Genomic DNA, 16,923 nt, shown 5'->3' with positions numbered 1-16,923 from the left:
TGTTGACAGAGTTTCTTTCTTGCCTTCTGGGGTCTTCCTGGTGAGATTTCGTAAGAAAAAAGATATGGACTCTGTTGTGCATCATAGTCACTTCTTATTTGAAAACAAGCCAATCATTGTGCGTCCTTGGTCTCCTTCTTTACCTCTTACAAAAGAGAAGGTTACTGTTGTTCCTGTGTGGGTTAGATTGCTTGACCTACCTTTGAAATTTTGGGGCAACTGTATTCCTCGTATATTTGGTTTGATTGGGGATTATGTTAGGTGTGATGGACCAACAGAGGAACGTACTAGATTGGCTTATGCTAGGGTTCTAGTTGATGTTCCCTTTGGGAAGGCCTTAACTTCTTCAGTTAAATTCCTGGATGAACATGGGGAAGAGGTTACTATCAAGGTGGAGAGTGAGTGGAACCCTATCCTCTGTAAGGACTGTGGTGGGGTAGGACACTCGGAACTGATGTGTAAGAAGGTTAAGAGTAAGGTGCAGAGTAAGAGGCAGCCTAAATCAAGGACTACTCAGCAGTGGCAGCCTAAGGTGCAGACTACCAAAACAGCTCCTCAAAATGTGACTGTGGCTAAGTCTATCACTCCTAAGGTGGTCACTCCCAGAGTTATTGTGCCTACTCCTAAGAAGATAATTCAGAATACTCCTTTGAACAGATCTAAGACACCTGCTGTGCAAGAGATGGGTACTGTGTCTCATATGCCTAATACTCCTGCTAGACCCATTATCAGGCTTAGCAGACAAGAATTGATTGATCATGGGTCTAACTCTACTTTCTTTGGTCAATATTCTTTTATGGAAGCTTTAAACAATGCTACCCCTAGGGTGGGAATTGGGACGAGGTCTGTGATTTTACCCCCTGAGGGGGGTGGGTCACAATGATGGGCTTTTGGAATGTGAGGGGGTTAAATAGTCCAAGCAAGCAAAAGTATGTTAAGTGGTTTTTGCAGCATCATGATATTGGACTATTTGGCCTCCTTGAGACGAAGGCTAAGCCTTCGTCTCTAAATAGGGTCAGAGACAGTCTTTATGCTGGGTGGTGTGTTTTAACTAATTCCCTGTGGCATAAGGGGGGAAGGGTGTGGCTTTTATGGAAGCCTCATTTGTATCAAATCCAGTTTATGGAATATAATGCCCAGTTTATTCATGTGAAGGTGGGGGAGTTAAATTCTGGTGGTTCATTTTATCTTACCATGGTATATGCCTTCAATGATTTGCAGGATAGGAAAGATTTATGGAATAGACTTACTCACTTTAAGAGTCTTATTAATGGCCCTTGGATTGTTATGGGGGATTTTAATACAGTTCTCAGTCCTTGTGAAAGGTTGGGGGGGCAGTCAACTGAGGAGGAAATTGCTGATTTTCAGGATTGTGTGGACTGTTGTAACCTAGTGGACATTTCTGCTACTGGTTCCTATTTCACTTGGAATAATAAGCAGGAAGCAGCTACTAGAGTGTACAGCAGGTTGGATAGGGCCTTAGTGAATCATGAATGGGTTAATGATCGAGCTGATTATTATGCTCATTTTCATGTGGAAGGGTATTTTTACCACACCCCTTGCATTATCCAGAGGCAGTCTTCAACATGCCAGAGGAAAAGCTCCTTTAAATATTTTAATATGTGGAGTGGTGTGGCTCTTTTTATCCCAACTGTCCAGAAGATTTGGGAGCATTGTATCTATGGTACTCCTATGTTTCAGATAGTTCAGAAGCTTAGGATGCTCAAGAATCCCTTAAAAGCTCTGAATAGAGATTTATTTAGTGATGTTGAGAACAATTGTATGAGGGATTGGAAGTATCTTGAGTATATTCAGACCCAGCTGAGAAGTGATCCTACTAACTCTGACTTGATTGCTACTGAGTTAGTAGCTTTGAAGGAGTATCAGGAGTTACAAACTGCTTGTAATAGCTTCCTCGTTCAAAAATCTAAAGCAATTTGGCTTACTGATGGTGACTCTAATACTAAAATGTTTCATAGTTATATGAAGAGCATACATGCTAGAAATAAGGTCCTTCAAATTACTGATGTGGAGGGGCATTGCTGTAATGAGCCTGATGATATTCAGCAGGCTTTCCTAACTTTTTATCAACAATTGTTGGGTGAGTCTGCTGACCTGAAGTCAGTTAAAGCATCTGTGGTTAAGAAGGGCCCTATTTGTTCTGATGAGCACTGGCAGATATTGTTGAGTAGTGACTAATGAAGAGATCAAGGATGCTTTGTTTTCTATCCCTAACCATAAAGCTCCTGGCCCTGATGGTTACTCAAGTGAATTCTTTAAGGACTCTTGGGAGACCATTGGGGGTGATATCTGTAAGGCCATTTCTGATTTTTTTTACTCATGGAAGACTTCTAAAATAAATCAACCATACCTTGGTTACTCTGATCCCAAAAGTGCCTTTACCTGAGGATGTGACAGAATTCAGGCCCATTGCTTGTTGTAATGTCCTATAGATAGTTACTTCTAAGCTCCTTTGTGCTAGGCTTGCCAAGATCCTCCCTCATATTATCAGTCCTAATAAAGGAGGTTTTATCCAGGGTAGAAATATTATTGAAAATATCCTTGTTTGCCAGGATATCATCAGATTGTATAATAGGTCATCTGTCTCCCCTAGATGTCTTATTAAAGCTGACCTTAAAAAAGCTTATGACTCAGTCAATTGGTCCTTCCTCTTCCAGATGCAGAGAGCTTTGAACTTTCCTCCTCATTTTATCACAATGATTCAGGTATGTGTGACCACTGCTTCCTATTCACTGGTGCTTAATGGTGAAGCTTTTGGTTTTTTTCATGGGAAACAAGGTTTGAGACAAGGAGACCCTCTCTCTCCCTTGTTATTTACAATTGCAATGGATTATCTGTCTAGGGTCCTGAATTTTGCTACTGAGGTGCTACCTTTCAAATTTCATTCCCTTTGCAGTAGACTTAAATTGCAGCACCTTATGTTTGCTGATGATTTGTTACTTTTTTCCAAAGGTGATACACAGTCTGTTGTGGTTTTGTTGAGATCCTTTGCCACCTTTTCTGCAGCTTCAGGACTACAAATGAATAATCACAAGTCCAATATCTATTTTTCTGGAGTTCAGAGAAAGGTTAGAGACTATATTATTGGGCTTTCAGGCTGTGTAGAAGGACAGCTTCCTTTTAAATACTTGGGTATACCCATCACTGCTGGTAGACTGGGTAAAAAGGAATGCCAGGTCCTGATTGAAAAAATTGTTGAGAGAATCAGATCTTTTAGAGCTAGGAAGCTCTCCTATGCTAGGAGGCTTGTTTTGGTTAAATCTGTTCTCACTTCACTCTTTACATATTGGGCAAATATTTTTATGATTCCTAAAGGTGTGATGAAGAAGATTGATAGTATTTGTAGGAATTATCTATGGGATGGCACTAGTGTCTACCTTAGAACACCTATGGTTAATTGGGAAAAGGTGTGTACTCCTCAGAGTGAGGGGGGACTTGGACTTAGATATAGCCTTGACTGGAATAGGGCTACCATTGGGAAACTAGTATGGTGGATATATAGCATGCCTGATAGTTTGTGGGTCAAATGGGTGCATCAGGTATATATCAGAGGTAGCAGTTGAGATAGTCATGTTCCTAAGACTCATATGAGCTGCAACTGGAAGACTATCTGCAGAGTTAGAGATGATTTTCAGTCTGGTTATGCTGCTGGTATTTGGCTTGCTGATAAGAAGGGGTATACTGTGTGCTTAGGATATGATTGGATTCGACATAAGGAACAGAAAGTTGGATGGGCAAAACTGATTTGGAAGAGTTGGGCTTTGCCTAAACATAAATTTTTGTCATGGTTAATCCTTAGGAATGCTCTGAATGTCAAAGCTAGACTGTTCAAGCATGGCATTTGCCAGGATGATATATGTTGCCTGTGTAATGCTGGTCAAGAGACAGTTGAGCATGTTTTTCAAGACTGTCAGTATGCATCAATGGTACTGGCAGGGATTTGTGATTGGCTCTGTATTCCTAAACCTCCTGTGAATGGGATAATTTGGGTGGGAAGAAGAAACTGGAGCCTGCTGAAGAGGAATGTCTGTCTGGCTGCTGTCATGGCAGTCTATTATACAGTGTGGCATCAAGGAAATCAAGCAAGATTGGAAGGAATTCTTTTGAGACCGAGCATTGTGATTCACCAGATTCAACAATGTCTCAAATTAAGAATGATTAGATGTAAGATTGTAACAAGTGTAGATACAAACTGGATGGCTTCTAAAATATAGAAGCTACTCTTAATTATTATTGTCCTTAGTTTGTAATAGTTGCTTTTGTGCTTAATGAGAAGAACTTACCTTCTACCAAAAAAATATTAAGATCTAATTACTAGTAGTAGTAATAATTTATATTAGTTAAACTTAAAGGAACATCTACTAATTTCTAGTATTAAAATTAGTAAATGTATTGAGAGGGATTACCTTGGTACAATCCTTAGGGAGTAGATCTTGCAATTGGATCTAAGTTTTTGGGGCACTCGGTTTTTCCTTAAAGAAGACTAATTTGGTAGGAGACCAATTAGTATAAACCCATTCGGCCACCATTGTAAGAATGACTAATTCTTCTCTTTTATTGAACTTGTTTTGCATGCATAAGATCTTATATTAGTTTATGACTAAACTAAATCACTTAGTTATTAGAGATGTATAATAAGAGATATATGAATCATTCATCACCTTGGGTAACAAGTAAGTGTATCGTCCCCAGAGGAGTCGCCAAACTGTGGACAGGGCCACCCGCGCCGCGCGCATCCCTGCGTTTTGGTTTTTAGGCGGCGGAACTTCTCCCACGGAACCATGATTTGCCAAAGCACGTCATGGGCCATTACCGATTTGTGAGGCATTGAAACCGGTGAAAGGTTGTGATGTGACTCATATTTGAGCACATTTAGTCCCTGAATTAACCTCGTTCCCATGCTTTATAGCACAAAATTGGGTCATTTACTATCTTTAGTTTCCCATTTTGCATATTCTTTGAGTTTTTGTCTCCTTGGTAGGAAAGGAGTGCTAACCTTGCATTTATGTGGCAAAATGGAGCTAAATGGATCGCACCTAATGACCAAGCATCAAAGAGAGACCGACACTAGAGGCCTAAGTAGATAATAAAGTGAAATGGGTAATGACGAAAGGATCCTTGCATCCCCAACATGATCCTTGCGGATTGTTGGGGAGCTAAAGAAGAGAAGCAGTCTGTCCAGAAATCCGAGCGGATCATGCACGATCTGGGCGTCTCACAACACCAAGATCCGGGCATCTTGCTCCCAGGACGAGCGGCTTGAGAAGCCAGAATCCGAGCGTCTTCCCCTGGATCCGAGAGGATAAGAAGTCAGAAGAGCCCGTGCCACAACACAGGACGAGCGGATCATGGCAAGACTAGCAAGGGGACCCGCTCATTTCCATCGAGAGGAGCATTTCCTCAACTTTTCTTGGGGTCTTAATAGTCATTCAAGCCCTAAGTAATCCTAATCCTTGTACCTAATCTTTAGTATAAATATCCCTTTGTACTACCTAGATTATCATCCAATTTTTATGCTCTCTTAATCCATCCTTAGTTTAGTGGTAATCATCTCTAAATAAACTCAAATTAGTCTTAATTTAGTTGTAATACAATTCACAATATTAATCATATCTTAATCTTTCCTTAATTTCTCTATTGTTCTTCCTTTATTTTAGGTAATTAGAAGATTATTTGGGTTTATTTGGAGGATTGACAACCTTCCATCAATCATCAAGTACTTCTATTTTTATTTGCTTTATTATTTGGAATCATCTTCATAGGTATAATTCTCTCTTAACCTTGTTTAATTATTGTTAATCACTTTCATTTATTCATCATGTTTTGCCTTGTTAGTATGATTGACAACCTTATTAACATGTTAAACTTTATCATGAATGAGTAGTTTCCTTAGCTAGGGTTAATGGGGAATTAGGGGAAACAAACATGGGGAATGATTCATACTTAATCTAATATTTTTTCATAATTAAATTGCTTGCTTGTTGTGATTTCAACTTATGCACATGTTATGTTTGATGAAAAACGAGCCTATGAATCCTTGTATTTTTTACCCATCACCTATCTTTTCAATGAGGTTTGTAAGCTAATACACCAACTCGAGCCTCATTAGACGATGCATATAGTTGAATAGAAAGGATTAAGTCGACCTGTAGGTGTTGTACAATCTAATCAATTCGGCTCGAGGACCCAAACCTTCTTAGGGATTGTAAGCTTATACACCAACTCGATCCCATCACAAGAATAAGTGCTTCCTATATAATTGAGAACATGTTTGTATGATCAACTCCCATGAATCCCCTATGAACCTATAACACCCTAGTGCCTCTAATCAATGGTTTACAACCCCTCTATTTGCTTTACTTTGTTTTTATTCCTCTAGTTGATTAGTTTTGTTCCAAACAACAAATTCCTCACACATTGAGTCGATTTTATAGGGTTTCAAAACAAATTCGAAAATCCTAAATTGATTGGGAATTGATTGAAGCTTGAGGAAACAAGGAGCATTCAAGCACAATATTGGTTTGTTGATTCAATTTTGACAAGGAGAACAACATGGTAACAACAAAAGCTGGAAACAAGGCACCCACAACCTCAAATCTTTCCAAAAGGCAACAAGCTCTTTTAGCTTCAAAGGCTATGGTAGTGCATCAACCAAGGGCGGAGATTCAAGAAGTTGCTACTCCTATGGTGGAAGCTACACCTACTTCGGTCATTGAACAATTGTAAGATTATCCGGAGGTAACTTTCATAATTGATTCTCATAGGAAATCATTTGTATCCCTTACTAAGAAGACTATTTTACCTACCAAATTCATATGCCAAGATGCCTACCGTCTTTGAAATACAATAATTAACCTACCCTTCCCTTACCATAGAGTTTGTAAGCTCCTTGAAGGTGACTAAGGTAGAGGGTCGGAAAAATGTTGAATTCCGCCTTGAGAACAAGGATAGGCGAATGTCTATGAAAGAATTTGGCAAAGTGTTTGGTCTTGAAGAACACTATCATTATGAGAAAAATCCTTCACATTATGATGCCGCACCCCTTTGGAAAGCGATAACTGGGCGAAAATTTGAGTCTTTTCATGAGTGCTAAGTTCTTTATGTCCACCATCCAGGTATAAGGGTATGGCACAAGTTTTTGGGCAACACTTTAATTGCAAGAAAATGCACCAATCACTTTACCGACCTTGACTTTGTCTACCTTGAATCCACCATGAATGTCAACAAAAAGTTCACCAAGGAATAAAACATACTTCAACTCTTACTTGAACGGTGGCTTACAATTGACCATGGTAAAGATGGAGCGACTTTTTATTGTGAATGGAGGATTAGTAACATGGTTAGCCAAACAATTTAACCCGGATTTTAACAAAGACAAGACATATAAACCGGTTAAAGGAGGCAACCTTCTTGATTTGGCCACTATGATAAACAAGTTCCATTGGGTCAAGAATGATAATCTTGACAACAAGTATGAGTGGCTCACTAAAGTAGCTAAGTCCTTCATCTTGCCTAACAAGATATGACGCATCAATGTCCGAAGTCCAAGCTACCTTCTACCCGTCTCTGATGAAGCCGAGATTATTATGAAGCAACATAGGGAATCGCATGCCAAGCCCTCCTCCTCCTCTATTGTGACTCCACCATATCCATTTGCCTACCATGAATTCGCACCAATTGGCACTAATGTTGTTGTAGGCAACAACTATTTGACTCAATTAATGCAACATATGCATAAGGAAGCTCATGAGGATCGGTTCAATGCTTACCGAGCTCAATATCCGCCCCTCCTACACTTAGCTAGGCAAGGATTACTTGTTCCTTCATGTCCTTTGCCTAGTTGGGCGGATAGGGAAGAATTCTTTCCGAGTGCTCTTAGAGATGCCACCGTGGATAGTCAAGTTACTAAGGGGAAGGAGATTGTTGTTGAGAACGGGGAAATTAGTGACTCTTGCCATGAGGAAGAAGATGAAGAAGTGCAAAGTTCAAGTAATGATGAAAATGGTGAACCCTCCGGGCCCATGGAGGTAGATGATGATGATGATAATGAGGAAGATGATGATAGCAATGATAGTGATGAGGATGTCGCCATGAGCGACAATTGAGGATTGACAAGCTTTTTCGAGGATGCAAAAATGTGGACATCGGCCCACCTGCAAGCCCGGTTGATCAGAGGACGTGCAGCGGTCTTTTGAAAGCCACGCTCGGCGGCGTAAAAATGCTTTCGACCGGATTGTTTTAGATCAGTCGGTTTCGTCTCGGTAAGGGTCTCGAAACGATTAGAGATGTTCGGAGTCGCCACCAAGCATTTGTGGGATGCTTGGAACCCGTTCGAATCAACTTTATACCTCGGTCAAACGAAGCACAAAGCAGGGTTTGACATAGGTACTAAAGAATAGGAATCGTCCCTCTTTAACATCCTATCTCTAGAATGACTCTCGTACGCCCTGGATAAGGTCGTCCACTATCCAAAGTTTCTGAGTAAGAGGTGAAGGTACGTATTGGGAAGCCCTTTAATTAGACACCCAATCCCGCCTGCGGTAGTGGCCTCTACTGATCGATCTTGGTTGGTTGAATGCAAAAGTTGATAAAACGGTTTAAATGCATGAATGCGCATCCAATAATTTAAACCTAACATGTGAGAGCTTTCTAAGTCGGTTGATTTAATCCAAGTATCAAGTAGAAGATGTCGAGTTGGATTTATGGTTGATTTGCATGCAAGACGAAAATTAAAATCCATTTACCGTATTAGGTTTATGGCGCATAACTTGATCCAATTGTCTTAGTAAGGCATTTTGCAAATGTGATTTTTAAATGAGCAAATAATCATCTGATCCGTCATATATCCGGGTTGGCCGGAGTCGGGAGCGTCCTAGACTAATGCTGGAAAGGGAACAGACCCTGCACCAGGCGGCCACATGAGACGCGAGCCTGTTGGCGGTGCAAGGGGGTCTCCCCTGGTTGTGAAAATAAGGAAGAAAAGGCCTGTTTAGGCGCGGGTCAGTCAACGGTTATTTGCCGTGCTCTGACCATTTGAAAAACGTTTATGAAATGTGTTGAAAAGTGGGTATTTAAACCCGTTTTGGTTTGAAAGGGTCGTTTAAACCGTATTTGTTGATTTGAGGAACGAGACTCGAATAATCATCATTATTTTGATGATATTCGGTGTCGGGTTTGACTTGACATGGATAGTTTTGAGAATGATCATGAACTAATTGTTTTAAGTTCATTTGAATATAATTAGTCGATACTCATCATCGTACCCGGGTTAAAATCCGGCATGGTATGTGGAACCAAGGATGAGTTTGTGTTGGTGACTAATATGTTTATTTTGGAAATGTAAAGAAATGTTGAAAGACTTTAAAATACCTCTCAAAATGTAAAGAAATGAAATGAAAGGTTTTAAAATACCTTTTAAATGTTATTAACCAAATATTATCACCGGAACACGGATTAAACCGTCATGGTATTAAGAACCAAGGGTGAAAAATGTTTTATGGTTAAAATTTGTAAAAATAAATAAAAGGGTTTGGAAACATTCGAAATGGTAAAAACCGATTACAGATATGAAAATAGATTAATGAGAGAGGACGAGAACAAACACGGTTGAGTTTTGACATGGACACCCCATTAAGGCGCGGGCCTCTGTGCAGAACAAGGGGCTTCTGTCTCAGGCCAAAACTCGGTTTTATCTCGTCTATCCTATGTTTTGGATCGTGTTATGCATGTTTTAGCATGTTATGGTCATAAAAGAAGCAAAGACATGATAGAAGAAGGATTTTTACACCCTCATACTTACATGTTTGGTTATGACGAGAAACTAACGTAAGTGTAACAACTCGTTTGGTCGGAAAAGACTCGGTTTAGAACCGTTTTGGTAAGTAACAAGAGTGTTTTATTAAGATTAGTGACAGTGTAGTGGTCGAAATGGTCGGTCAAGTGATTTAATCCACGATGACGGTACCAAACAATGAGTAAGGCTTGTATTTACGATCGGTAGGTTTTAAATACGCGTCGGATTGTGACTTAAGAAGTCGAGTCGTGAATTTTAAGGGAGAAAAGAGGGGGCGCACAGTCGCGTAAGTTCTCAAATGGGGGCATTTGAGGGGTATTTATAGGAAAATGAGTGGTTGTGTTTGTTTTGAGAGACGTGGCCACCTAGGATGCTCAAAGAGGCGCGAGCCAAGTCGCAGGTCTTTGAGTTGTCCCGTCACTTTCACACAAGTGCAATCATGATTTGTTCTATCCTAGGATTTGTAGTTACATGTTTGGTACTTGACCATTCATGAATCCGGGAAATCTTAGTATAGAAGGTTTGAAATGGTTAGTTTTTTATTGTTGACTCGGTTTGACTCGTTGTTGGAGTTGGGATTTGAATTTTTGAGTCAGTTTTTGGTCCGGTGTTGGTTTTGACTCTAGTTAGTGTCATTGCGACCCCGTCGTCATGCATTAAACACTTCAGGTACTTTCGAAAAGTTTTGAAATGTTTTATTTTCGAAATCGTTTTAAGTTTTCCGACGTAAAGTTGTACACAAACTGTCGATCAAACGCCGCGATTCCAAAACATGTTGTAGTCCGATAATCATCGGGTGTTTGTTGGAGTCTCAGCAGATACTGGGTATCTACAGAGCCCCCACTTTGACTGAGGCTTGGACAGGGCGAAAGTCAAAGTAGAGCCCCCAGGTCAATCGAAGATTACAACCTGGAGACCCAAATGACGTCGAGACGGCTCTAAAGGATTCGGGCCAAGGACCTGCCGTCGGGAAGGGTGACGCCAAGGCGACTCCAGGGTACGAGCCAAGGACCTATTGACAGGAATAGTTTAGAGTTTGTAAACTGTCCGTGCGGGTCGTTTAAAGTCCATTAGACTACGTACAAAGGCTCGCCAGCCATAAGAAGGAGTCATACCTGAGGCATCTTCGGAGACGTCCTTGCGTGTTTGCGGACAAAGGTGATGTAGGGAGGTAGGTAGATTATAGTTGCTTTTATTTCAGTCTAACGGTAACAGTGAGGGAGGGGGGGGGTTTGATATGAATTATAGCTAAGTCTAAAACATAAACTAAATAAACAAATAAAAGTAAATAAGGACGGTAAACAATGATAAAAGAAATGCTAAGACGGCCAGTTCACTATAGCTAGGATGGCATATAATCCTAGGTAAGTCCGACATACAGTCGTGTAGGATGGTTAAAACAAGTCCTCTCGGTCCAAGTTAACTAGTAGCTCCTTTCGGCCTATGCTACCAGTCCCTAAGTCTCACTAATGCTAGCTCTCGCCCCGATTAGTGATTCCTAAAGCCTAAATTACATTATCTCTTGATCTCAGCAATTTAGTCGTCTTAATTCATTAATTAATGCCCTTCCCTATCTCTCGATCTACGGGTTGATCAAAACTAAGCATCTAACAAGTCTCCACTCGGTCTCATTGTTAAATATTGCACTTAACAAATCAAACAAACGCTAATCAAACACAGTCTGGTCGATCGACCAACTACTTCAGTCGACCGACCACACGGCTTAGTCGATCGACTAGTTAAGCCAGTCGATCGACCATGCCCTAATTCGGGGTCACCTATTCTAATGCCATCTACGCCATAGATCTCCTACATCTTAGCAAAGGGTATTTAGCTAGACATACTAGCGATAATAATAACAGTAAAATTAACAACTAAAGCAAATGAACTCATAATTGAATTAACTAAACAAATAATCAACATGAAACGATAAATTGGCTTTTGGAAAGCTAAATTAGCAAGAACTAAATTACGGAAGAATTGAAAGTAAACTGAAATTAAGGAATAAAGTTACCGAAGCAAAGGAATAAGCAATGAATCCGAAAATAAGATGAGAACTTTGTTGAGAATTCTAACTACGAATCATTAATGTATTATAGGAACTGAATTAAACTAAGCTAATGAATGATAGATGTGTCAAGCAGCAGGTAAAGTTACGTTATATAGGAAAATAACATAACCTATTCCTAAACCTAATTACAATTGGGCTTCGGTCTCTCATCTTTTATATTGCGCATCAGCTCGTGGAGTGGTCGATCGACCAATGAGGCCAGTCGATCGACCACATGCGCTGTACAGAATTGCATTCTGACGATTCCTGCAGCGCGCACCGATATTAAACCAGCCGCCATTTATTCGTTACTTGGTCAAATCAAACGTTCTACACAGCGTTGGAAAGCTAAGAGGATAAGCTTTCACCTCCAATTGGAATGCCTCGATTATATGCTCTATAACTCGAGATATCGCCATTTGAAGTAGCCTGCAATGTCGAGAAGCATTCTGATAGTCTATAGACCATGTAGGTCAGTCTATAAACCACTGTAGCTGGTAACCCGCTTCTAAAACTCTCGCAAATACATCTTTCAGGCCTTGAAATGCGCACCAAGTTTGCTTCCCGAGTCTTTACTCCATGTCAAATGCAATGCTAAGTACTTAGGGACGGATTCGGCTTGATTTCCGCTGGATTCTTCACATTTCTGCAATATTATACAAAAACACGAAAGTAGACGGAAATAGAGAAAATAGTAGCATAAACTACATAATTGAGCTCTGAAATGCGTGTGAAATAGGGTGTAAAACATCATATTTAGGACACGCATCAAACTTCCCCAAACCAAACCCTTGCTTGTCCCCAAGCAAGAACTAGACTCGATCCTAAGACCTAATGGAACGAGTTCAATCTCAGAGCGAAATGCAAACTGTAAAGCCTAAACCTGTTTAATGCTAGAACTAACAATCAATTAGCAATATGAATCATGCAATCGAGTTATGAAGTCATTAAAAACTACTGAACCATCAGCTATAGAGACTTATCATTATGGACTCTCACGGGTCGCTCATATCACACATAAGCACAGGTGAGTATATGTAAAAGATAGAAAGAATTCATCTTGTTAGTGACACTCACCTAACTACGACCTATAAGAACATGCCTGCAATGTAATATGAAAGTAAACCCTACAACCGTACATATGCATTCCAACCGAACAGATGACCATGACACATGCCGAGGTAAATATGGATATGTGAGGCTATGGGCAAGAAGGGCTAAGACGAATTTGGATAAAAACAGAGTTAAAAGCCAAGCTAGTAACTAAGGGAACCAAAATAATAAATCATCCCAAATCCTTGCTCAAAATTCAATCGAAACGGTGCTAATTTTCAAGCACAAAACTCACAATCTCCGTAATTAAACAACTCCCCATAAGATACAAATGAAATATGGGAGTATAAATCACCAACTCATAAAGATTCAAACCATGTGATTTTTGATTTTTCTCTTTCTCGGGTTTCACTTGATCGACCAAATGGGCAGTCGATTGACCGTCCTCTACAGTACAACACTCTTTTTCTCTTATTCGAATCATTTTTTTTTTCTCTTCTTTCTTCCCTTTTCCATCTCTTCCCAACTTCATCTCAAAATGAGCATTAGCTACCAAAAATGAAGTAACAATCCCAAAACGTAAACTACTAGCTTGACAAAGGCAGGCTAAATGTAGGATGTAGTTAACGGGACAAAAAGGCTATTTTTGGCAGTGTGAAGCTTATGGGCAAAATGAATAAAGGGATGACCTCTTCCACACGTGTCAACAAACCACGAACCCGAATGCATACATGTATTAAGTAGATTAAGTTCATATTTATGCAAATTAATGTAACATGTCTCATAAGGAGTAACTACTCACAATCCTAGATGAAGTGGTCATAGATGTCACCAGTTATAGGCTCTAAACCTCAGAAAATGATGTAGTTTGCCAAAAATCTAAGTCAAGTCTCAAGTCCAGCAAGAATTTAACGAAAACTCGTAGACTATGCAAATGATTCTACTAATAACATGTCAATTAGCAAGGATTAGGCATAAAATAGCTGAAAATGCAATGTCATCATTGAAATACTATCGTTCCGACTCGACCTATATGCTAAAATAAACGTGCATTTTGAATTTTTGAAATTTTCAATTTTTTGATTTTCTTTATATATAAGAGAAATGAAATAACAAATGCAAACTGAAGTGCAACAAACGTGAAACAGAAATGCAATAAAACATATGAATGCAATGCAAAACCCTTCCCCAAACCAAATCACACAATGTCCCCATTGTGCAAAATCATATAATGAAATAAGAGGGAAAACGGGAATTTGCGATAAAATTAAGTAAAAAAGACATGAAGTAAGAGCTCGGAAACTCACAAGACTTTAAGCGCAGCCAAAGGAAACCTCCCCAAACCAGCGTGAGCTAGGAGGTTTCAGTAGCCAGCAGTGCTACCAATAAGTACCTGAAAAGAAAGAATATACCGTGCATTATCCGAGAAAACAAAAATGAAGCGGTAAATTACGTGCAAAGAATTAAATTGAAGAAAGAAGTACAACAAATACAGTGGTCGATCGACCGATGGTCCTGGTCGATCGACCAGTTCACGATGATCAGAGGGTATTGTACTGCTGAGGGCAGTCGATGGACCAGTTAGGTCAGTCGATCGACTGACCTACCTGACGAAACAGCTTCTTTCTTCGGATTAACTCAATGAATTGAGTTAACTTGGTCTAATAACCTGTAAATGCACATAAAAACGCGCCCAAAATTGCGCTAAACCCAATTGTAACAGTCTAAAGACGGAAATTAAACTAAGCACACACTAAGAGTTCTTATTTATTTTTTTAAACAACTACGAATTTTATTCGCAAAACTAAACAAATCACATCCGGGTTGCCTCCCGGCTAGCGCTGGTTTCGATACAGTCCCGCTCGACCTCTTTTTCTTCAAAAATTACTCTAATGGAGCCCAATCAAAACAACTCAAGGCTCTCAAAGAACCTATCATACATCTGCGCATGTGCTACACAAAACTGTAAGTAGCACCATAAGATAGAAATAACATAGGAAATCAAAATGTAAAAACATTTAAGCCTAACAAATTTCCTATGGCAGCTCCTAAAATCATCCACAAAATAATTCTGCCCTCCAGCTAAGGGCGGAATATAAAAGCTCAATTTAACCACAGGTGGAGAATTAGAGAGCTCAGGAGCAATTGACTAAAAAATAACTCGAGTAGAATTAAGATGCTCAGACGGGTATGAACCGTGAGGTGGAGAAATCTGGTCATCGAAAGGAGAAGGTGGATAATCATCCCAAATGCAAGAGGCGGTAAAGTCAAATGGGTCAATCGGGTCCTCTATAATAGATTCATCTATAATATCGTCATACGCATCCCAATTAACCTCAAGACTGTCAAAATTTTCCTCCTCACTCTCTTTATCGCTAGACTCATCAAGTTGGAGGTTCTCAAAGAGATCCTCCAAATCGTCCTCACTATCAGTGCAAGAATCATAAAGGGGTTCTAAACTATCCTCATAAAAAGGATTATCAACCACGCTAATGGTCTCCTCTATGTCTCCGTCAGCATTTCCTAAATCAGTTTCTAAGGTCTCACCCACCCCCTCATCTGAGTCAACATGAAGAGAAAAGTTGGGTTTAAGAGATTCTGTAGCAAACAAATTAAAGAATTCTAATACCTCAATTACGGGGATTCCTTCGAAATCCCACTTACTTATAGACTCGAGGTATGCTCGCGTAAGGTCATTCATATGCCGGACAATAGTGCAGCATATTTGAAGATCAGAAAAAGCATCTCGTCTGGGCTCAATAAACTCCCAAAGTCTGGCTAAATAAGCACCAAAGATTTCATCCTCTTTCTGTGGAAAACTTAGAACATGAAACATGAGAACGGTCTCAAGGAACCGAAGTTCCCTGAGACTAAAGAAAGAAAGACTAAAATTAAAAACAACTAAAACTAGCGTTGCCTCCCCGGCAACGGCGCCAAAATTTGATGCCTGTCAGTGTGTGCACCAAAAATAATATTTATAATACCAAACTACAACTAGCAAGTGGTAGTAAGGGTCGATCCGTAGGGAGGTAGGGAGATTATAGTTGCTTTTATTTTAGTCTAACGGTAACAGTGGGGGGGGGGGAGGGGGTTTGATATGAATTATAGCTAAGTCTAAAAACATAAACTAAATAAAACAATAAAAGTAAATAAGGACGGTAACAATGATAAAAGAAATGCTAAGACGGTCATTTCACTATAGCTACGATGGCACATAATCCTAGGTAAGTCCGAAATACGATTATCGTGTAGGATGGGTAAAACAAGTCCTCTCGGTCCAAGTTAACTAGTAGCTCCTTTCGGCCTATGCTACTAGTCCCTAAGTCTCACTAATGCTAGCTCTCGCCCGATTAGTGATTCCCCGAAGCCTAAATTACATTATCTCTTGATCTCAAAATTTAGTCGTCTTAATTCATTAATTAATGCCCTTCCCTATCTCTCGATCTACGGGTTGGTCAAAACTAAGCATCTAACAAGTCTCCTCTCGGTCTCATTGTTAAATATTGCACTTAACGAATCAAACAAACGCTAATCAAACACAGTCTGGTCGATCGACCAACTACTTCAGTCGACCGACCACACGGCTTAGTCGATCGACTAGTTAAGCCAGTCGATCGACCATGCCCTAATTCGGGGTCACCTATTCTAATGCCATCTACGCCATAGATCTCCTACATCTTAGCAAAGGGTATTTAGCTAGACATACTAGCGATAATAATAACAGTAAAATTAACAACTAAAGCAAATGAACTCATAATTGAATTAACTAAACAAATAATCAATATGAAACGATAAATTGGCTTTGGGAAAGCTAAATTAGCAAGAACTAAACTACGGAAGAATTGAAAGTAAACTGAAATTAAGGAATAAAGTTACCGAAGCAAAGGAATAAGCAATGAATCCGAAAATAAGATGAGAACTTTGTTGAGAATTCTAACTACGAATCATTAATGTATTATAGGAACTGAATTAAACTAAGCTAATGAATGATAGATGTGTCAAGCAA

At 39.7% G+C, this 16,923-nt stretch overlaps 1 protein-coding gene across 1 annotated transcript; it reads left to right on the top strand.

The window, feature by feature from the left end:
• The first annotated feature begins 882 nt into the window (after positions 1-882).
• LOC141629118 (uncharacterized) lies at positions 883-2,199 on the top strand. The gene has a single exon (XM_074442174.1). It carries the CDS (start codon positions 883-885, stop codon positions 2,197-2,199), a length of 1,317 nt encoding a protein of 438 aa, XP_074298275.1.
• Positions 2,200-16,923: the final 14,724 nt, after the last annotated feature.

Source organism: Silene latifolia, chromosome Y (genome assembly GCF_048544455.1).
Source record: "Silene latifolia isolate original U9 population chromosome Y, ASM4854445v1, whole genome shotgun sequence".
In the NCBI taxonomy this organism is placed as follows: Eukaryota; Viridiplantae; Streptophyta; class Magnoliopsida; order Caryophyllales; family Caryophyllaceae; genus Silene; species Silene latifolia.
This window is presented reverse-complemented; position numbering and strand designations above follow the sequence as displayed.